At 41.5% G+C, this 22905-nt stretch overlaps 1 protein-coding gene across 2 annotated transcripts in view; it reads right to left on the bottom strand.

Moving 5' to 3' along the window:
- The window catches only part of ttyh1 (tweety family member 1), a 31948-nt gene extending 10716 nt beyond the window's left edge, over positions 1-21232 (bottom strand). For both annotated transcript variants that reach the window (XM_083889512.1, XM_083889513.1), the window contains exons 1-9: positions 21180-21232; positions 17068-17236; positions 14428-14657; positions 11537-11648; positions 9493-9830; positions 7324-7419; positions 5782-5854; positions 1096-1171; positions 895-950 (exon numbers count right to left, since the gene is read on the bottom strand). In XM_083889512.1, the coding sequence (XP_083745638.1) occupies positions 895-950; positions 1096-1171; positions 5782-5854; positions 7324-7419; positions 9493-9830; positions 11537-11648; positions 14428-14657; positions 17068-17202 (1116 nt within the window). In that variant the 5' untranslated portion in view covers positions 17203-17236; positions 21180-21232. The remainder of the gene's footprint in view (positions 1-894; positions 951-1095; positions 1172-5781; positions 5855-7323; positions 7420-9492; positions 9831-11536; positions 11649-14427; positions 14658-17067; positions 17237-21179) is intronic.
- Positions 21233-22905: the final 1673 nt, after the last annotated feature.

Here is a 22905-nt window from a genome sequence, read left to right on the forward strand (position 1 = left end):
ACCAATAATGCAGCTATATCTAATCTAATATGCCATTAAAGTTATGGAGCATAGTCTGATTATGTTATGGTCTGATTAACATTTACATATATCTTCATATGGTAACAGTATGGTATTCATTTCAGGTAACATGCAATTTTCACCATTCAGTGTTGTAATGTAAACGAAGTACAAATACTTTTACTCCAAATAAAATCAGAAGACGAAGAGTTGGTATTATGGTCTGTATTTATATAGATCTTTTCTAGTCCCGATGAGCTGCTTTACTCCACAGTTTTCACCCGTTCACACACTTGCTCAAGGACACATATAGACTATCAGAGACAGGAATTGAACCCTCAGCCTTCCAGTTGAAAGACAACTCACTCTACCACTGAGCTACCGTGGCTCAAACCTAACTTACTAACTTTTTTATGTCAGAAAATGACTTTTAATACTTAAGTACAGTAAATGTCATATACTTTAACCCTTTAAGGTATGCATTTTGTATTATTAGTATATTATTTACTTATGATAACAATAATGACAACCAATATATGTATATATATATATATTTTTTTTATATAATTAGACCCACTTATATGCACACTTCATAAAGTCCAACATTCAGAACAAGTCACATTAATTTAGTGTTAGTGAGTTCAGTTTGATGCATTTTTCAATGAGATATAGTGACTCAAAGTGTGGTCGACCAAATGGTTGAGTAGTACCTTAAAGGGTTCAGACTTTTAATAAGTAATATTATAATTTAAAAAAAAAAAGGCAACCAACTTCTATCAAAGTCATTCTCTGCTTGAGATACTTGTACTTTTCTATTTAAGATACTTTATACAAGGCTGATGATCATATTGTTACTGTACTGTATGTGTTGCTGCTCCAGTGAGGTCGTGTTACCTGCTGGAATGGACTGTTCATGCGTCTGCTGCAGGTCAGGTAATAATCCAGCACATCTGAATGACCAACAACACACCAGCGCACAACAGATCAATGCACAGTGGAAAAGGAACTGGAACACGTCAACGTTAAAGCTGTCGTTATATTGATTTTTCCGCCTGACGTGAATCACAGTTACTGTCTTTCAGGTTCATTTTGTACCTGGACTGGCCCTGGTGTTGAAGTTGGTGGAGTTGAGGACAAACGCGTTCGGGTCTGAGCAGAAGTCGCTGAGAGCCTGACGGTGGCAGGAGAGTGACGGGGAGAGCGAGGGAGGATGACAGGCGATTAGAAAAAACAATAACCGAGGAGGAGGAGGAGGAGGAGGAGGAGGGAAAAAAAGAGGGAGGGTGAGAGAAAATGATCACAAGGGAGAAGTTAGTCGACACACTGACCGACTGACATATTTATCTCGTCACATATCTGACAGCAGCTCACATTGGTGTGGAAAATATCGATCTCCCTGCATCACACACTGCCCTGGATAAAACTTTACATTCTAGCGTTCAGCTTTCCATGACATCAACGCCCCCCTCTTATACCCCCCCCAACCTAACCTTTCAAAATCGCCTATACATCGTCGTCAGAGGCGATTCTAGAGTCTGTAGGGGCCCTCAGCAAAAATTCCCAGGGGGCCCTTCCTTCCAACCAGTGTTCATCACCATGATGTTATAAATAATCTGACAGTTCAAAATATTTTTTTTTTCCGAAATGAATGAAATAACATGGAAAAACCTTGTAATTAAAAAGTATGTGAAAAAATAAATGTAAAGAACAATAAAATACTGTAAATAGCTTTTAAAAAACTATATAAACTTACACTACACGGTAAAGAACCCACATTATAAAACAATATAAATATATAGAACAATAAAATACTGTAAATAGCTGAAAAAAACATGTATAAACTGAGTAAAAAAGATATGCATTACACTGTAAATAATTCTTCATTTTCCAACTTGCAGAACGATAACTTCACACAGGTTAACGTGAGGTGGGGCCCCTTTAGGGAGGTTTCCTACTGTGATGTCATTGCAAATCGCCCATTGTTGTTTAAGGCGGCTGTTCACTGCACATTTCAGCAAAAACAGACATCAGGCTCCGAGTGTCGGGGGGGGGGGCCCCCTATCAGCTCGGGGGGCCCCGATGCAGTTGCCTGCCCTGCCTGTACACAAACTGCGCCTCTGATCGTCGTCGTACCCTTTGGCCTATTTTTTTAAGGAGGATGCAAAACCCACAAACAAACCCCACCAGAAGAGGGAGCGAGAGCCCCGCGCAGATCTGAACAACGGACGGGGGGGAAAAGCAACAACCTGAGAGAAAAAATAAAGTGGGCAGGGCCCCACACAGCTGGCCCATTGTTTCTCTGTCACTGACCGGGGGACAGAGCAGCTCTGTGTGGACACACCAGCTTTGGGACGTCTCCCACCAGCTCCACATGACACACAGACTCCCTAAAAACTGGCACCATTTACTGTCTCCACACACACACACACACACACATATTTATTTACAGAGCTCCTTTTTTTTTTAGGACTGCATTGACGTCCATTCATTTGGAAAACTTCAAAAAAAAAAAAAATGTTATCACTAACCAAAAGCTCCTCAGAAATGAGGTTCTGCCTCATGTTTGGTCTCCATGAGGACGACTACAAACACACACACACGCACACACACACGCACGCATACTCGACTCCTTCAGAGAATACGACCAAACTTCACGAGGGAGATTGAACACGCACATAAAGACGTAGCCTGCGCTGCAGTGATAAATGTCTCCAGGGTTGTTTCCTGTACAGGACACAGGACGCTGGTGCTGGTGTCATGTTTAGATGTAAAAAGCACAGCTGGATTTTCAGCTGCACATGACTGCAGCAGCATGTGAGAGAGAGAGAGAGAGAGAGAGAGAGAGAGAGAGAGAGAGAGAGCTTGCATTTATTCTACTGTATAATACTTTATATATATATAGAAACATATTTATCATTATGTGCCCAAAAATGGTTTTGCACAAAGTGTCTTTGTCACTATATATAAAAGGAAACCACTGCTCATTATTACCAGAGGTGGAAAAAGTACTCAAATATTGTACTCAAGTAAAAGTACCAATACTTTGATGAAATATTACTCAAGTAGAAGTAAAAAGTAGTTCATTTGAAATGTACTTGAAGTTAAAGTTACTTAGTTACTTTGCGTGGGGTGTGAGGGTAGTAGAAATATCCAAAACTATTCTGGAGCTCACGCGCCCGACGCGACACAGGATATGACATCACTCTTGGAGAACCTCTATGTTCACGCGCCAGCGCTGGTGCCAGAGGTGGAAAGTAACGAAATACATTTACTCAAGTTACTGTATTGAATACTTTTTTTGTGTATTTTTGTTTTTTTTTATTACAAGTACAATTTAAAATCAGGATTTTGTATTTTACTTGAGTACGTATTGACTCAAGAATTGTACCTGTAGTTACTTTATAAATCCTATCCGTTACTGAGTAAAAAATAAAACTTCAGCACAATGAAGACCTACAGGAGGAAAATATACACCAGAACCAGACGAATGATGATGTGATTAGCACCAAAAGTGACGTAATATCCTGTGTGAGCTCCAAAATAGTTTTGGATTTCTGAGCCTTTGTCATATTTCTACTACCCTCACACCACACGCAAAGTAACTAAGTAACTTTTACTTAAAGTACATTTCAAATGAACTACTTTTTACTTCTACTTAAGTACATTTTCAGATGACTACTTTTACTTCTACTTGAGTAATATTTCATCAAAGTATTGGTACTTTTACTTGAGTACAATATCTTAGTACTTTTTCTACCTCTGGCTGGTGCTAATCACATCATCATTTGTCTGGTTCTGGTGTATATTTTCCCCCTGTAGATCTTCATTGTGCTGAATTTGTATTTTTACTCAGTAACGGATAGGATTTATAAAGTAACTAAGTACAATACTTGAGTCAATACGTACTCAAGTAAAATACAAAATCCTGATTTTACTTAATTGTACTTAAAAAATACAAAATACACAAAAAAAGTATTCAACACAGTAACTTGAGTAAATGTATTTCGTTATTGTCCACCTGTGTGTATATTGTTGCCTTGTTACTTGCAAATATCATTTGTTTTTACCATTTTATGCACTTTTTTCTGGGTACACTTACACTTACTTACATGAGTTGTATGTGTTTACACAGTAGTATTGTATTCATTTCATTATTTCTTTTTAGTGTTACATTATTATTATTATTATTATTATTATTAGGCTTTTAGCTGTAACTTGGTGTCGGCTCACGTGCTTTGGTCTCTGCTGCATTCCTCTTAGTCTAAATAAAGTCTTGGGCCCCAAACATCACCAAGAGGCAGCGATAAATATTTATTTATTTTTGCACTGAATGTGTTTGTGCACACTCACTCTGGGAGAGTTTTACACTTCCACCTTCCGTGCGTGCTGAGTTTGAAGCCCCCAGGGGCCACCAGGGGCCCCCCAGCACAGCAACAGCGTCAAGCCATGCACTGCTGATGGAAGACTCATGGACAATCCACTGTCTGTCTCTGTCTCTCTCTCTTTCTATTTATCTCTATTTATCACTCAAGTTCTCTCTCTCTCTCTCTCTCTGATCTCAAGATGCACTCCTCTCTCCAGCTCTAATTCCCTCCCCCTCTCCTCTCCACTCTCCGCTGAAAGCTCCTCTCTTCGTCTTCCATCTCTACGTCTCGAAGCCAAACGCCCACGCACTCGCACTCGCACACGCGCACGGGGGGAAAACGCGCACTTTTTTTTCTGCACAACCACACTTTGTTCACAAACGCGCTTGTGGACACGCACGTTGAATCTTTAATCTCTGCCCCATTTTCCTGCCTTTGGTTTTCTGCCACGACTGCAGTGTTCCCTAGGAGGCAGGGGCTTTTCACAAAGGGCACAATGGGCATAGAACCCACACACACACACACACACACACATTCTTGTACTTGCTGCATACTGAGGACTGGGTCGCTGACAAAGTGAGGACCAGCATTTCCACTTTATAAATCAACACAATTACAAATATCTACTTCATGAATGACATCTACAAAGAACTATTGGTTGCAGTACCATAAAATGTCGGCAGGTGGAGCCCCAGAGCAAAAAGGGCAGGAAAACTGACAAAATTTGACAAAACCGTCATACTATACTATGTCGTCCAATATTTTTAAAAAAAATGTGACCCAAAATTTTTGGTCCAAAATGTGACCCAAAATTGTTGGTCCAAAATTTGACCCAACATTTTTGGTCCAAAATTTGACAAAAACGTCATACTATACTGTCGTCCAAAATTTGAAAAAAATTTGACCAGAAATTTTTGGTCCAAAATTTGACAAAAACGTCATACTATACTTTGTCGTCCTAAAGTTGAAAAAAATTTGAACCAACATTTTTGATCCAAAATTTGAAAAAAAAATCATACTATACTATATCGTCCAAAAAGTGAGTTGTTTTGTTTGACAAATTGAGTATAGCATGTTATAGCAACCTAAGGAAGTGATTTCAATGAAAACAAAGTGAGGACCGGCCAAAATGTCCTCACTCCGTAAAAATGACCTCACTTTGTTGGTTAAAAACCCTCACTGGTCCTCAGTATGCCGCAAGTACAAGAACACACACACACACACACACACACACACACACACACACACACTGCTGTGGCCAACCATGATGGCTCGGCCTCCTAAGGCGCTCTCTTCCCTCTTTCCCGCTATATGTGGCCAATGCCTCCATTGACAGCCCCATTCACTTCCTATTCCCCCCCCCCCTCCTCCTCCTCCCCCTGCCTCTGGTCATGGCTGTGCTCAGCCTTCTACTCACCACCACAGTGGCCGTCTCTAAACCCAGGGAGCCCCAGCTCAGGAACAGAGCCATCCACGCCAACACGGTCATCCTGTGGGAGAACGACAGCACACACTCTTCAGCACACGGAGGACGCACAAGCGTCGTCAATGATGTCGCAATGATTTGTGTGCGAGGATACAAATGTGTGTCATGTGTTTGCACTCTCACATTATGGGGACTTTTTAAGGTCTGGGACCTCTGTCCTGCACGTTTCCCTGCTCAAACGCACCTGATTCAAATGATATAATGGCTCGTTATCAGGCCTCTGCAGAGCTTGTTAATGAGCTGATCATTTGAATCAGGAGTGTCCCCGATTCTCAGAAAAATTCAGTTGAGGGGCAAGTTTAAGGGCTGTATCGCCCTCAATATTGAGATTTTTTTCGAGACCACCCTTGGGAGCAAGGGCTACCCAGAATGCATTGCGTGTTTTGACATAACAAAGACATTTGTGACATTACAAAAATGTGGTTAGAGGACTGTGGTTGGGTGGGTTAACATTCGCCAAAAGATTGGCAAAATGTTGCTTTTGTGTCAGCCATCATAGGTAATATGCAAATCTGGAGACAAAGATGTTTTGTTTATCCATAAGTGTTTGGTGTAATCATGTCGGTCCTGTAAAGGCTTGTCACTTGATTAACCTGTTACTTTGTCAATCTTTCTTCCCAAAAAGTGTTTGGATATTGTTTTACCCTTCCTTGCAAAATTTGTATCCAAATAAAAGCATTTAACTGTGTGTGTGTGTGTTCTTGTACTTGCTGCATACTGAGGACCAGTGAGGGTTTTTAACCAACAAAGTGAGGACATTTTTACGGCGTGAGGACATTTTTGCCGGTCCTCGCTATGTATTCATTGAAATCACTTCCTTAGGTTGCTATAACATGCTATACTGAATTTGTAAAAAAAAAAAAATAATAATTTTGGACGACATAGTATAGTATGACTTTTTTTGTCAAATTTTAGACCAACATTTTTTTTCAAAAAAAATTTTCAAATTTTTTTTCCAAATTTTTTTTCCAAATGTTTTTTAAATCTTTTTTTCAAAAAAAAAGTTCACGTTTTTTTTTTCAAATTCTTTTTTCAAATTTTGGAAGACATAGTATAGCATGACCTTTTTGTCAAATTTTAGACCAACATTTTTTTTCAAATTGTTTTTCAAATGTTTTTTAATATTTTTTTCAAAAAAAAAGTTCACATTTTTTTTCCGATTTATTTTTTAAATTTTGGAAGACATAGTATAGTATGACGTTTTTGTCAAATTTTGGACCAAAAATTACAATATAAAAAAAAAAACATCGAAAAAGTTTTCCAGCCCATTTTGCTCTGGGGCTCCACCTGCAGACATCTTATGGTACTGCAACCACTAGTTCTTTGTAGATATTTGTAATTGTGTTGATTTATAAAGTGGAAATGCTGGTCCTCACTTTGTCAGCAACACAGTCCTCAGTATGCAGCAAGTACAAGAGTGTGTGTGTGTGTGTGTGCATGTGTGTGTGCATATGTTTTTTTTAGCATACTCACAGGATGAGCAGCCAGCGGGCTTGCTTGGCCAGTCCAAGCAGAATGAACAGACATACTATGAGGTCAAGCAGCAGCAGCATCACGTACGACAGCCACCTGTGATAAAGAGACAGAAACACATGACTTCATTGTGCAAGGGTTTCATTTGATGTTTTCGCGTACCTTAAAGGGTTACTGGCCTTTTATTAATTTATTCATTAATTAATGAATTAATCGATTAAATAAAGTGCATTCATTATGAAACAGGAAATATAAAAGCATCCCATCCGTATTGTGTGTATTGTTGTTGTTGAGGAATGAAAAGCATTCACTGAACAAAAACAACTTAATAAACATGCAGCATTTATGAGAGTCTGCTAGAACAGTTTAATCGGTCTCTCACGGTGCTAACAGCCGGGGGGGTGACGGAGACGGTAAAAGAGCATGTGCACGTCGATATTTATGAAACTGATGCCAGAGATTTTACAAGATTGTGTCAATAATCACATCATTGCACAAATGCATGGATTGGAAGTTTGACAGATCAGTGTCTGGTGACTCTGTTGAACTCTGTAAGCCATTTTTGATTATCTTATTTAGGCGGAAAACATAATAAAAACCTAATGACAGGAAACCACGCTCAAGTGCGATCATTATGTCTTGCACAATTTCCACAAGGAAAAAAAAAAAAAGAAGAGAGTTCATGAGAACTAATAAATCTCAATATGGAGACAGAGACCATTAAACAGACCGGAAAGACGCCAAATGTTCATGTACATGGTGAAATCACTACATTTTCGGAGAATTTCGCATTAAGGTTTATTTTTTTCTAGTTTCTCAAAACTAACTTTCACGTATGAGAATACATTTCAATGATTAAGCAACATAATGAGGGTTATTTCCTGGGGATAACTATGGAATTTGGTTTGATGCTTCATGTACTCAAATCTGACATTTTTCTCATGTTCAGACTAACGTTTGATCCTCATTAGCATTACGTGTATGTATTGTATAGTGGACCACATAGTGACACATCACCCAAAGATTACCATCCCGCTTTCCGATTAAGTGACTGATCCTCTCAGTCTTTTTTCCCAAAGTCATGTTGTGCACAACAATCGACCAAATCGATGGAAAACACAACACATCTTGTAGCCATTCGTTTTTTTTTGTTTGTTTGTTTTTCCAACAAGGCTATTATTGTGAAATATTTACAGGACCAGCTGCTATGTGCCTTCATACTGAAGAGTCCTGGCACTTTATTGAGGTCAGAGTAAGAGGTATAAAAGTTTATCATTTACAGCAATTTTCAAAGGCAAAGCCTATGAGAAAAAAGCAGCAGCAAAACATTAAAGCTCAAATAGAGTGGTCCTGTTGCACATATATAGTTATATATATATATATATATATATATATATATATAGTTAGTTATGAAGGTCAACTTTGATACATTAACTTGTTTTTATGGTCAAAAACCTCCTAGTTGCTGTGAACGAGCCGATAGAAATCTCTCCTTACTGACGCTCTCCTCAGCCGCGGTGTTTCAGACTGAAATCTCACCCCCAGAAGACAGACTGTGTTGTGATTGGCCGGCCAGCGTAGAGCCTTCCCAACTGTCTTGTGATTGGCCAATACCCGGAAGTGACATAATCAGCACACCAGCTCTCAGAAGCGCAGCTCCCCCCTCTGGAACGGTGGATGCACTGCTACTCATTATCAAAACATTGTTTTAACAATGTTTAAAAATAGCTTCTTCACGACTCCCCGCCGCAGAAGACACTGTTGCTCGTGAAACACCTCCACAACGGATGTTATTCTTCTTCTTCTGCGGTTCAATGTATGCAACCGGATGTGCCCGGACTAGTGCCCAGAGCAGGAGGATCTGCTGGTTACGTAACCGGAAGAGAGATCTAGCTGAGCCCGAGATTACGATAAAACACAGTGTTCTCAGCAATGGCCGAACTGTTTGTTTCGGAAGTTCAGGGCTTCGGTAATGACGCAGATACACACTAAAAAAAAACAGCGTAAATTGGAACTTCCGCTTAAAAAAGTGAGCTTTACCTTGAATAAAAATATGGATTTTTGAGTACACTGCTCAAGAAGTGCTGTCAGTTTTAGACATTTGAATGTTGCATATTATACATTTCACAATACTCCACTTTCACAGTGTATAGTGTATCTAAGCCTCACCTGTAGTCTTCATTGACCATCAGTGTGTTGGCAGCCCAGCCCGGTGAAAAGGGGTTGGGCATCAGGCTGCTGGTGGGCACCACTGTAGGAGCCACAGAGGGCGGGACCGGGGTCAGGGGTATGATGGACGCCCCGCTGACGCCGCTGTCATTTCCCGGCCCCGAGTCGACACTGAACTGAGCCAAGGAGATGGAGGACAGGAGGTTCCTCACGTTGTCAGATAACCTCCTGCAGTTCCGCGTGGACACCAGGAAGGGTTTACTGCCAGTAAAGAGCTCCTCCATTGTGGTGAGAGGGCCAGAGATGGACAGCTGCAACCCAGCTATGGTGTCTGAAATCTGGAGGAGGATGGAAGAATGTGTGGGCAAGATAAGTGGGCTGGAAACCACAAACTAGACAATGTTCATGAAGTCAAGGTCGCTGATGGAGGTGGAGAAAGTGAAGATGCTGGGAACATTGGTGCCTCATTGTCTGCAAATAAATATCTCTTATGATCTAAAACACAAGTTGGAGCTCAGGTTCTGCTGCCAACAAAGACATTTTGGACCTGATCAAAGACCCAACATACCCTCTGTTTACAGTGTGGTTGGATTTTCTACTTATTTCTTACTTGTTCTCCATCTTTTCATTCATATTTGTATCATTTTTATTGAAGCTCACGCACAAATAAAAAGCAAGGATTAAACAATAATGTAGAGAACACATCTCTCTCTTGATTGGCTTCTCCTGCACTGAATGTCCATGTGATTGATCACGTGATCGTTTCACTTAAAGTTTACTTTTGGAATTTGCTGATTAAAAAGACTTTATTTTCACTAAAGAGAGTACAAATGTAACTTTTATGGACTTTTTAATGCATGTGCAACCTAAAGGGTCTTTTTATGGGTTGACATCTTTCTTTCTTTCATGTTTTTTTGATAATTTTGTCTATGTTAGCGCATAGGGAATGACATTTATTTAAAAAAATGGTAATTTCTGTTTCCTCTGTTTGGCATCGATGTAACTTCCCTAGTAATCCAGTAAGTATTTGATTGTTTTCATGATCAGGAATGATGTTGGTTAAAACATCAACTAATTACAGGTAGGAACACGTTGTGTAATTGCTGTCGTGTTGTGCTGTGGTGAGTATTTGACACCACACAAACCTGGAACATGCTCCAGCAGAGGCTGAAGCTGTGCAGCTTTATTCCTTTTAGGGGACTTTAGACAAGTCTGTGGGGGTCTGCACATGTAAACTAACCAGTGCAATTCTTATTTGCACTATACCACTTTAACGTCTGTGTTCTGTGTTGTGTCTCCTGCATGTTCAGTTAGTCGTCTGTAAGCTTTGTGTTCTGTTGCTGCCTAAATGAGACCCTGGGTCTCAATGAGATTTTACCTGTACAAATAAAGGTTAATAAAAATAATAATACAGCGAATAAATCAATGTTGCTGGTAAGTGTTATGTATCCCATGCTGTTAAGTAAATCATATAATGGTGTATTATGTGAAAAATATTGCATATTTTGTGTTTTTTTAATTGCATTTTTTAAAAAAGTAAAATGTTTTTGTAGTAGTAGTTTTGGGGATGGTTAACATTTTGCAGAAACGGTTCATAAGCACCTGTTCTGTCTCTTTCCATTGTATCTAATGTAACTGTTCGATCCTGCTTTAACTTTTTTACTTTGTCACAACTTGTCTTTTGTTTTTCCCTCTCGTTCATAGACGCACATTTGTTAATGTACACATTTCTGCTGAGCTGCATTATCCCGAGAGCACAGAGTAAGGAGGACAGTTAGCAGACTGACACATCAACCACTGTCTGACCACATCAGCAAAATCAATAAACCAAAAGTTGTTATCTAATTGTCTTTCTCTCTGTCTGCAGACCACATGAAAGCAGAAGTACATTCTCCCTCTCTCTGTGTCTCAGACACACACACAGACACACACACACACACACACACACACACACACACGCACGCGCACACACACACACACACACAGCATGGCAGCATGGAGGATCGCCCTGTATGACATTTTACTTGCGTACAGCAGCACTCACCAGCAGATCGATGGAAGCTAGCGTATAATTGGCTGTGAGAAGAGACGAGGTCAACTGATACATCCCATCATTAGCCTCGCTGTTGCCATAGAAACCGATGCCTATGGCAACACTGCAAAGAAGAAGAAGAAGAAGAAGAAGAAGAAGAAGGGGGAAAAAAAGCAGTCATGAAATCACTGTAGGGGCGTATGTGTGAGGAGGAGAGAGGGGGGATAGGGGAGCAGATAGCAGAGGCATAACTGTAATGTATAATTCAGTACATTTTAAATGACACAAAGAGATGGAGCTACTGAGGATGTGATATGGCTGCTCTGCGTGAGCATACCATCGGTGGAGCCAGCACGCAGGAGAAGGAATAAACAGATGATGGGGGGGGGGGGGGGAAAAGCCTCCTCTTAGCACTCAATGGTTAAGCTCCAGCATGGGAAATATTAGAAATGTTAAACATAACGACATGTTTACACATCTTTCTGTCATTCAAATATTCAGATTAAAGGCCGGGGCCAGATGTTCATCCAATCCCCCGGAACGTCAGAAGAATGGTATGGCCCAATCTCCTACAAAGTATGTGACCCAGATTAGAAAGCAAAGAAGGCAAAGAGGAATATGTGTCTGCGTCATACTGTGTGTGTGTGTGTGTGTGTGTGTGTGTGTGCTTTGCATTTCGAGCTGGCAAACGTGAAGGCTGACGCTGACTGATGCGACATACGCCGCTTTTGTACGTGTGGCCAAAAGCCACCATCTGGGGAAAAGGAGGTGTCACATGAAATATGTGCAGGGAGGGAAAAACTGCAGCATTATTTCTCTCATTCAAGTCTCTCGCACTGAGCATCAGAGGGAAAAGCACTGCGTTACAGAACATCAGAACAATCACACACATTACAGCGCATTCCGTAAGGGGGCGACATCACAGCGAAAGTCACGCATGCGATGACTTCGCAGCGAGGACAGCTGAAATATGTCACACGTTGTGTTCTGTGGTTATAGCAACAGTCACTGTGCACTTAAAAGCAGGAGAGGAACGGACTGGAATATGATAACAAGCGCTGGTGAGGCATTAAATTGCAATGTAATTGTGTTACGGCGCACACACACACACAGCTGGACGTGGAGCTTTAGCTTTAAAAGGTCTGATGGGCAGAGGATCTTTTCCTCACTGTGCTTCCGCTCAACAAGAGTGTGATGGACAAACACCAAGGAGCAGTTCTGTGGAAAGTACAGCTGAGGAAATGTACTGACTTGATGACTGCGTGGTCATAAGATCTGAAATGACTTGTTCTGCACTGTAGGTGGGCACACCCACACTCACACACACCCACACACACTCACACACACACACACACTCTCTCTTCTGGCCTGTGGTTGGTAAAACACCAACATAACATGACCATGAGCTGTCACCCAGGCGTCCTTTAGTCTCCGGTGACATTGACGAGCGAGAGTGAGTCTGAAAAGCACATGATGACAGACGGTGACTGACAGTTTGTGATTCACAGCTTTGCTGCTATGTTGAGCCTAGAAGGCAGTGATGGAAACTAAGTACATTTACTCTCAGTTCTGCACTTAAAAAAAAACACTGTGAAGTACTTTGCTTAAGTGTTTGTGTGTAACTTTATATCATTCCACTACATATCAGAAGGAATATTACACGTATAACCCTGCTCCATTTGTCAGATAATTTAATAAGTTAATGCATTATATACACATTAAATAATAACAATGATGTTTTAAAATAGAGTATTTTATACGCAGAGAGATAATATGGTTTCTGTCTGAGGGTTAGATGAACAGATCGATACCACTTAACAATACATTAAAGGCTATACTAGTTTGGCTCAGTCCAAACTAGTCCAAAAATTAGAAAAATACACAAAAGCGCAGTAATTAACATGATATATTTATTTTAAAGGTGCCATATGTAAGAATGTGACCAAAAACGGTTACTACATTCAAATTCAAAATACCGAGGTCTTTTAGGTTTCGTTTCCTGACGTAACTGGCAACCCGTGGTTGCTCGGCAGCTGAGACTCTACCGACTGCAATGATTGGTAGACGGCGGTAGGTGGCGCCACATGTCAAAACATGATTTAAAAACATAAACATGATTTGCAGTCTGCAAAATATTTATTTTAATGCAAATATTTTGTCTGTACTGTTGTTGTTGGTGAGTTCAGTTTGTTATATGAACATTATTCCTGAGTCTCTGTGACATATTAGGAGGATTTTATGGCCAGTTGATTTAGATTTATTACATAATGCACCTTTAACAATAGTTTCTAAAATGTCACATTATTCCTGAAAGTGTCCATCAGGTTGGTTACTTGAGTAATCTATTAAAAACCAGTATGTTCGAGTACTTTATAGTAAAAGTCATGTGTTCAGAATGTAAGATTAAATGTAAAAAGCTAATATTTAGCTGCATGTTAGCTGAGTTTTTTTTTACCTTATCTTTAATTCCTCTGAATAAAGAACGATGTTAAATTAAGAACTTGTATTTGTCTTCAAGTATTTTCATTATTACTCCAATGTGTAACGTTTGTGTGTTTCCCCTAATTATTATATAATTGTATAATCACTTGTTTTAGCCTTTATATGTACATTAGGTGAGGGTTGTGCTTTACAGAATCCACCATCTTGTGCCGTCTGAAAGGACGATTCAGCAGAGTGTGTGTGTCCGTGTTTTATAACGGAAGCTTGTGATGCAAATGAAGAACAACGACATACTTTCTGGTATGTGAAGGCCACTGTAATTCCCTTAAGAGAAAAGAGTGCAGTCTCACCATAGATGGACCACTGGACCTTTAAAGTGAGACGTCTGAGTATGCTTAAGGCGACTCGTGCGTCGCGTATGGTAAAATGAAAGATATACGTCGTCATCTGAATCATCTCACCAGCACAGTGTGACAGACGCCACTGCCACCCACGTGACACAGCAGATGCCCCTCCCCTTCTTGCCGCTGTAACCGTGACCCGTGCTGCCGTCTTCATCCTCCTCCTCCTCCTCTGACCCCTCGCCGCGGTCACCGCGGTGGCAGCAGCAGTAGTGTATGAGGAAGGAGAGAACCACCAAGAGGGAGAGCACCAGAGCGATGGCTGATACACTGGATAAGACCAGCAGAGTCTGAGAAAGAGGAGGAGAAAGAAGAAGATCAGTCAGTGGATGAGTCAGTGCCTTTGCAGAATGCTACTTTAAGACCATATTTACATGGAGAGTAGTGCAGTGAAGGGTAAAACACCAACTAATCCTGTTAAATTCCATAGCTTGTCATAATTGTTACGCCCCCATTAGCAGCAGGAGATAGCGAATTTTGAAATGATGTGATTCAGACACACACTGTACATGCTACACCAAGGCTATTCAACTTAAGGCCCGGGGGCCAGATCCCCCGGCCCTTCAAGCAACTTGGACCGGCCCGCGGCCCATTAACCCTAGTTTCATAATGTACATTTTTTAAGTGCAATATATTGTCATTTTTCATAGTGTAAAATGTTTTATACTGTAGTTTTTCTCATCAGTGCAATATCCATATCCTTATTTAATAGCTCAACCTTGTTTCCTTACACTGTAAATACCATGTGCATACTGTGTATATTCTGCAGACCGGTTATAATGTACATTCTACATTCTATTTTTAAACCTATTCTTATAGTCAGTGTTAATATCTTTATATATTGTACTTTATATATTGTATTTCTTTTTGGTAAATGCATGTTTATTATTTATTATCCTTATCTTTATTGTCTTGCTGCTGTAACACTGGAAATGTCCCCACTGCGGGACGAATAAAGGTCTATCTTATCTTATCTTATCTTAATGAATGAATGTATTATTAATAACCCATAACACATGTATCATTGCCTATTTCTGGCACAACACTTTGTGATATATGTTTCCCTTTTTGGCGAATACTAGTACAGCTGTAATTGTACGCAGTCTATGCACGTACCAGAATATTTTGCACTATGAGCCAACTGCAGCAATTATTGTGGCCATTGCACTTTAATGTTGTTTATATTGTTACCTCTAATTTTGTAGTAAGAGCCAATTGTGACTGTTATACCCAAATGTTGGTGGTACTGTCACTGTGACCTTTTTGCACTATTAGCAAATTGTATTGTACCTGAATTTTGGTGGTTTTGTTACTTACCTTTTTAGCACAAAACTAGCAGCTATTTCAATAAATAAGTGGTAAATACTGTATAAAATTTTCTATCTATTTGTATCTGTTTACTGTACATGCAACACAACACAGTAGTACAGGGGTTGACCGGCCCACTGTCTGGACAGCCTTTCCCAAAAGCTGGCCCTCCGTAACTTTTCGTTGAATAGCCCTGGGCTACACATACAAGATAGGAAAGGGTGAAAATCAACATAATCAATTTGAAGGTAATACTTGGCCGTCTCTACGCGGTTTATCCCTGACCTGTGAGTTCACCATAGTGAATGTCACTAAGCCATATCGGCCTCCGCTTCTGATCTGGGCTCCATGTCACAAAGTCAACATTGCTGAAATGCATTTTCCCTCCAACACATATCTACAGTATTATCCTTCATCCATCTGCCCGTCTGTCACTCCCCTGAAGCCCCTCCCTCTCTACATTGTTCCCCTCCATCCATTCCTCTTCCCCCCCCCCCCCCCACACACTCTCACTTGCTCCCTCTCTTTTTCTCCCCCACTCTCCCCTCTCTTTCTTTCTATCCACACCACTGAATCTCTATTAATAATCTGTGACCTACTTAAATACATTCACTGCCACTCTCTCTCATTCCCACTCACACTGGCTCTGCCCTCTCTCTCTCTCGGTCCTCCCTGCAGTACTCACTCCCTCTCGCAGGGCACTTCCAGTCTCTTTTGTCTTTCAATTCAGCAGGATAATTTGTGTCCTCCCTCATCTTTGTACCACAGAGAGTCACAAACATGCAATGAAGCTGGAGCATTCATATGAGAGAGAGAGAGAGAGAGAGAGAGGGGGGCTTTTGCATTTTGCTGCAGAAGCTGCACAGTTCAGACACATGCACACAGTAGCAACCATGGAAACCCCCGCAATAAGACTCACTCTGTGTTGTATTTTGTGCATTATTTGAGTCAGAAGAGCACAGAGAAATCTCAAGAAAGATGCTTTAAAGCGCGTGCGGCAAAGTAGAAAAAACGAATATAGCTCAAGGCTCCAGTGCCATCTTTCTCCGCCAATGATTAGGTAATTAATCGCTATGAAAAAGCCTATTTGAAGAAGTCTGTGGGCCATCATCATAGCTCTGCACATTGCATGGGGTTTATGGAGCAATTTAATGTAGAACAAACTGCCCATTCACCCGGGAACTTAATCATAGTACTATACTGTTCAAAGTTTTTTATTCTTGAGCATTTACAAGAACAAATAAGGACGGAGGGCTGTGATTATTATGCAATGTAGCACTTCAGGGTGACAGATCCAGTACAGCAGGTGGTGGTAGTGTCATGTGAGCGGTCAGAGTAGGTGTGTGTGTGTCTGTGTGTGTGTGTGTGTGTGTGTGTGCGTGTGTGTGTTACCTGCTGATATTCCCAGCTGTCAGGGACAAACGCATTGTCCCTCATCTGCATGGTGAGGTCCAGCCGAGGGAGGGCGTGGCACACTCTCACCCACAGCGAAGGAGTATAGCTGGGCACCGTTGTCATGGCAGCCATTTTTCTCTACCGCCACTGGTCCCCCTCCTCCACCCTGCAGGAGGGAGGACAGAGGGGGTTAGAGAGGAGTGGAGTAAAGTGAAGTGGAGGAGAGGAAAGTAAGTCAGGAGGAAAAAGGAGAGGGATGAAGTCCTTCCTAACGTACTTTATATGAGCAGAGATCACCTGAGGAAAGTCAAGTCAAAGTGTCAGCTATAGTTAAAGAGACCGACTCTCAAGGGTTTCCATGCGTGCATGCATTACACACTCAGAGACATAGTGCATCCCATACCCAACTATCACAACTATCTCGAACCTAAACCTAATAGATTGTCCAATTGCAATTATCTAATATCATATATTGCAATTGTGATTTGATTTCAACCCTTTAATTAAATCAAGCTTCAGTTAAAGGTGCCATATGTAAGAATGTGGCCAAAACAGTTACTACATTCAACTTCTAGGTTTTGTTTTCTGACGTAACTGGCAACCCGTGGTTGTTCGGCAGCTGAGACTCTACAGACTGCAATGATTGGTAGACGGCGGTAGTGGGCGCCACATGCCAAAACATGATTTCAAAACATAAACATGATTTGCAGTCTGCAAAAAAGATTTCTTTTAATGTAAATATTTTGTCTGTACTGTTGTTGTTGGTGAGTTCAGTTTGTTATATGAACATTATTCCTGAGTCTCTGTGACATATTAGGAGGATTTTATGGCCGGTTGCTTTAGATTTATTACATAATGCACCTTTAACGTCCGAGAATGAAACACACACACTTTTTACTTTCATATGTTTTGGACATGTGCTGCACAAACATTGATTTTAATCAGGTAGTTGAGTATTTACAGTGGGTTTTGATCATCGGGGGAAATCATTTTAGTCATTTAATTAAACACTGGTAGTTATAGCCTTTCAGTTTTATTTGATTTTTTTTTTCACGTTTTACATCATCCTAAAGTGAATTTATATTAAGGTTTGGTGATGTCGGTTAGAGAAAGAGGAGGAGGGTTTTCACTGGTGCAGAAAATGAAAGGATGGACCCAAAAACAAATAACTGACAGATTTCTAATAAAAGAATAATATTGTGGCGTGTTGCCCTTAGCACAAGAGTACAGTCCATTACATGACAAACCTTGGCCGCCAGATACAGACATGTCTCATAACTTGATAAGAACCATGTGCCATAGTGGCTGCACGGAACACGTGCGTTCGTTTTTGACGTGTTTTATTGAGCGTTATATGGGGGTTTTGGAAGAGGTCTTTCTGGTTCAGCATATATATATGATATAACACCGATGACCATGATGTGGAAAAGGATGGATTTAGAGTTAAGTGTTCAGCATCTCTTACTTAAAGCCAGCCAAGGGGGGAGAAAGTAGGGTAAATACAAATCCGGTTAGCCAAAACACACACTGGAATCCTCATTACAATGAAGCACAGAGAGAGAGAGAGAGAACAGAGGGCAAGATCGAGCCTGGCTGGCTTCAGATACTGGCCGTCCAGATTAAGAGACCACCAGAGCTTTACTGTTAAAGAAAGGGATGTTTTCAGACAGCTCAAAAGAGCAGAGTACTGGGGGGAACCATTCACAACAGCAGCACTGGTGCTTAACCGCGGTATAAAAGGTTACACAGCTCGGCTCACTGCTGATATCACAGACACACAATTCTGCGTTAGATTGTGAAGTAAACAGCTGTGCAGGATTGTATTATCTTCAAATGCAGCCAGTTTATTTATTCAGCACAAGTTTCAATTAGCGCAGTATTCTGCACAAGAACAAGCGAGGCTTTCCCCCCATAATGGATTCACGCCGACAATCCGCTGCACTGCACTACCGTGTTAAACACCCCGCCAGATAAATGTGTCAAATTCAGTGACAGACAATTTCCCCCCTGTTCAAATGTGGTCCAAAAACAAGTTATCGCTCTGCCCACGGGCCAGACCGGACGCCTCTGAATCCATTACAGTAAAGTCTGTTCACCTTAATGGCTCCAGCAGCCCAACTGTCACAAATGGAATCAGTGCCAATACTCCATTTAAACTCCATTTCCCATTATTAAAACTGAGCTGAACACAACGGCTCGCACACTCTGTGACAGCTACATCCATCCGCCGCACATCGACAGTGGGAACAGCTGAGAGAGCTCCGCCGTGATGTCGTATTTATGCATATTTACACGATTAGATCGGCTGGCGGGTCTACGGGGATGCATCTGTCAGAGTTTAAGAGACAATAAAGGCGTGACGAGGATTCAGGAAGAGAGTCCGTTCTGCCGGTTGTGGCCGATAAAGTTGGCCAATATAGACGAGCACTTAAAGGTGCCATATGTAAGAATGTGGCCAAAAACAGTTACTACATTCGAATTCAAAATACCGAGGTCTTTTAGGTTTCCTTTTCTGACGTAACTGGCAACCCACGGTTGCTCGGCAGCTGAGACTCTACTGACTGCGATGATTGGTAGACGGCGGTAGGTGGCGCCACATGCCATAACATGATTTCAAAACATAAAACATGATAAAAAGATTTGTTTTTAACGCAAATATTGTGTCTGTACTGTTGTTGTTGGTGAGTTCAGTTTGTTATATGAACATTATTCCTGAGTCTCTGTGACATATTAGGAGGATTTTATGGCCAGTTGCTTTAGATTTATTACATAATGCACCTTAAAGAGTGATGGATGACAACCTCAGTACTAATGATGAATTACACTGTGAGGCAAACAACAGGTGACACTAGCAGAGTACAACATACATAGATTATCAAACAAACAGATAAACCACATGAATGCTTATATATCGCACTGTTAATTTGAATTAATTAATTCAAAAATGCACGACAGGAAATAAAAAGTGATGACAATAATGAGGTCAGAGTTCAGACTGAGTTCTGCTGCAATGCCAAAAAAAAAAAAGTTGATGATGAAAGTGAAGGAGGATTTCTCACGAGAGGAAACCTCAAGTTGCTACGATGTCTTCTGCAAGCTTTTCCTGTCTGTTACCATTGCATAACCAAAGGCAAATAAAAGTGTCGGTGATGAGGAATCACGGAGGGGGAAGGAGAGTTAAGGAGATGATGTAGGAAAAAAAAAGAACACTCAACCTTGAGAATGTGTCCTTTTTTTTCCAAAAAGAAAAGGCAGTAGAAAGATTTTGTTGCACAGAGCACAGACAACACGAAGAAGAAGAAGAAGAAGAATCGGTTGCATGATTCGAGACTCCATGATGTCTGAATGTCAAGAAAAGGGCCATTTTGTGAGGCATCTAATGAAGCTGGAGCATTTCTGTGAGATGAACGTTGGACCACCTTTAGCACGAGAAAAATCATTATCACCTTTACCTTTATTTTGGTGAGAATACAAGTCTCCGAATCAGAGGGGTGTTAATAATGTCAGTGTTGGAATGATGCACAATGCCCAGTTTTACTCATAAAATCTGTTCTGATTCACATTACTGCCCGAGTGGTCGTCTAACAGTCACTTAACAACAACCTTAATGACTGTAATTTATGAGAAAACATTACTGTCTGGAGACGCACTATATCAGCCAGGAGAGATAAATGTACATCTTTGTGAAGGCTTACAAATTACCTTTGTCTAATAAACACACGCACAGGGAGAGAAAAATGTGCTAAATAACATTAAATAATAACGTTAAAATGAATGTTCAATTCCGGCAATGGACCTTTAAAGTGAGAGCATCTGACTGAAGGTGAGTGCGGCTCACAATCAGCAAGTCAGAGCAAATGAGTGCTTTGATGTTTAGTCCAGTTTTAAAAAACGAGTGACAAAATATCAGCAATATCCAATTCTGAACAAGACATTAAAAAATAATCCTGCACATTGAAGACGTCGGGACGGAAATACGAGATGGAACGGAAGCATAATTGGGTGGAAAATGATTGGATGTAATCAAATCATTACGGCATCATCCGTCAAATTCCTCCCTCTGCTTCCACAAGTGAGCCGCAATCGACGGAGCGAGATCGGTCTCTTACCTCTTGTCGGTCGTGCCGGGAGGTTTCTCTCTCTCTCTCTCTCTCTCTCTCTCCTTCTACGTCTCGTCTCTTCGCCCCGGTGTCGGTGAAATATGTGCCCCACTCAAAGAGGTGTACTGCCAGCCATCACCGCTTGATGCTCTGGAAAAAACATCATCCTGAAGGAGAAAAAATGGCTTGGAGACATGCCAATAATGTGTCACAGTGCAGAAAAGAAGTGGTGGTGGTGGTGAGGAGGGGGGGTAAATAAGCCGATAATTCTTGCAATTATTCAAATATTAAATTGCCAATGACTGTATGGTTTGGTCTGGTGACAGTGGAGAGGTGCTTGTGTTGATGGATGGGAGGGGAAGAGCGAGTAAGTGAGAGAGAGAGCATGAGAGAGAGAGAGAGAGAGAGAGAGAGCGAGAGGGGGGGGGGGGGGGGTTAAGATTGAGGAGACACCCCTAAGGGAGTCTTTATCATTGCATTGTAGCCCTTCGTAATTTAATGCCAAAGCGCCTTCACAAAATAACAGTGACACGATATTTCCCCCAAACATAATTAATCTGTTAACGGGGATTAACGGTGGGGGGGAGGGGGGAGGGGAGGGGGGGTCGGACCCTCACTCCACTTTATACTGAAATACCAGAGGCACGCTCCAAAACGCCGACCCCCACCAACATGCACGCACACTCCCATCAACCTGACCAATCTCTGCCCAGACCACTACACCACCACTGAACCCTGACCAGATCGCCGAGACAAAGCGTAAAATAACAACAACAACAGCCGCTAAAGAAAAGACAAAAAAAATAAAATAAAAAAAATACACTCACTTATTGGATGCAAAAACAGTGAAGTCCTGTCTATATCAGCCTCGTTAGTCTGCGAGGTGTCAATGTGATGTAGAAGTGCACATGAAATCAAGAGTACGAGCGGCGAATAAGCACACGTGAACATGAGGGGGGGGAGATGCAGTGGGGGGGGGGGCAACATGAAATACTGAGGACAAAAAAAGTGTGTTCCCAGGGAACAGTGATGCTGAGAGAAAAGAGGAGGGAGGGAGGGAGGGAGAGTGATGGAGGGAACAATGAATAGAGAGGGGGAGAAAGCGGCATGTAGTGGATTTGTAGGCAAAACCAGTTTTCTTCAGTTGAGGCTGCAGCTCAGCATCAACTCTGGTTCAGGAGGCAGAGGAGAACGTGCGATGGGATGACGGTGAACTGATGGAGATGCCATCAGTGTGATTTAGCTAAGAAATGCAAGTTGGTGATATAATGGGGGTGAAAACAGCTAAGAAAAGAAATGAGTGTGTGTGTGTGTGTGTGTGGTGGTGGAGGGGGGCATGGTGTTTGTCTGCCAGTGGAGAAAGGGGGGGGGGGGGTGGGGGGGCAGAAGCAAAAGCGAGCAAAGAGAGAAGGGGGCGGCGTTAGTTTTTCTGTGTCACTGAAAGTGAGTGGGGGAAGGGAAGCAGGGAGATAATGCGAGCCAGGGAGCAAACAGTGGAGACGCACAGAAGCGCACACTCACTGACTCACACACGGCCTGTGTAAAGTGCATGTGAGTATCTGGGAGGGGGAAAAAAAAAAAAAAGGGGGAAAAGAAGACAGAAAATGACGTTATGTATGCAAGACTTGCTCTGAGAGCGTTCACACAGCAACAGGATGGCATCCAGGCCGCCGAGCCATCACTGCACTCATAAAATACCACCACTCACAAGATTTTTTAAATGACCAATTCAATA

The sequence above is a fragment of the Microchirus variegatus genome (assembly GCF_963457635.1).
Source record: "Microchirus variegatus genome assembly, chromosome: 1".
Classification (NCBI taxonomy): domain Eukaryota; kingdom Metazoa; phylum Chordata; class Actinopteri; order Pleuronectiformes; family Soleidae; genus Microchirus; species Microchirus variegatus.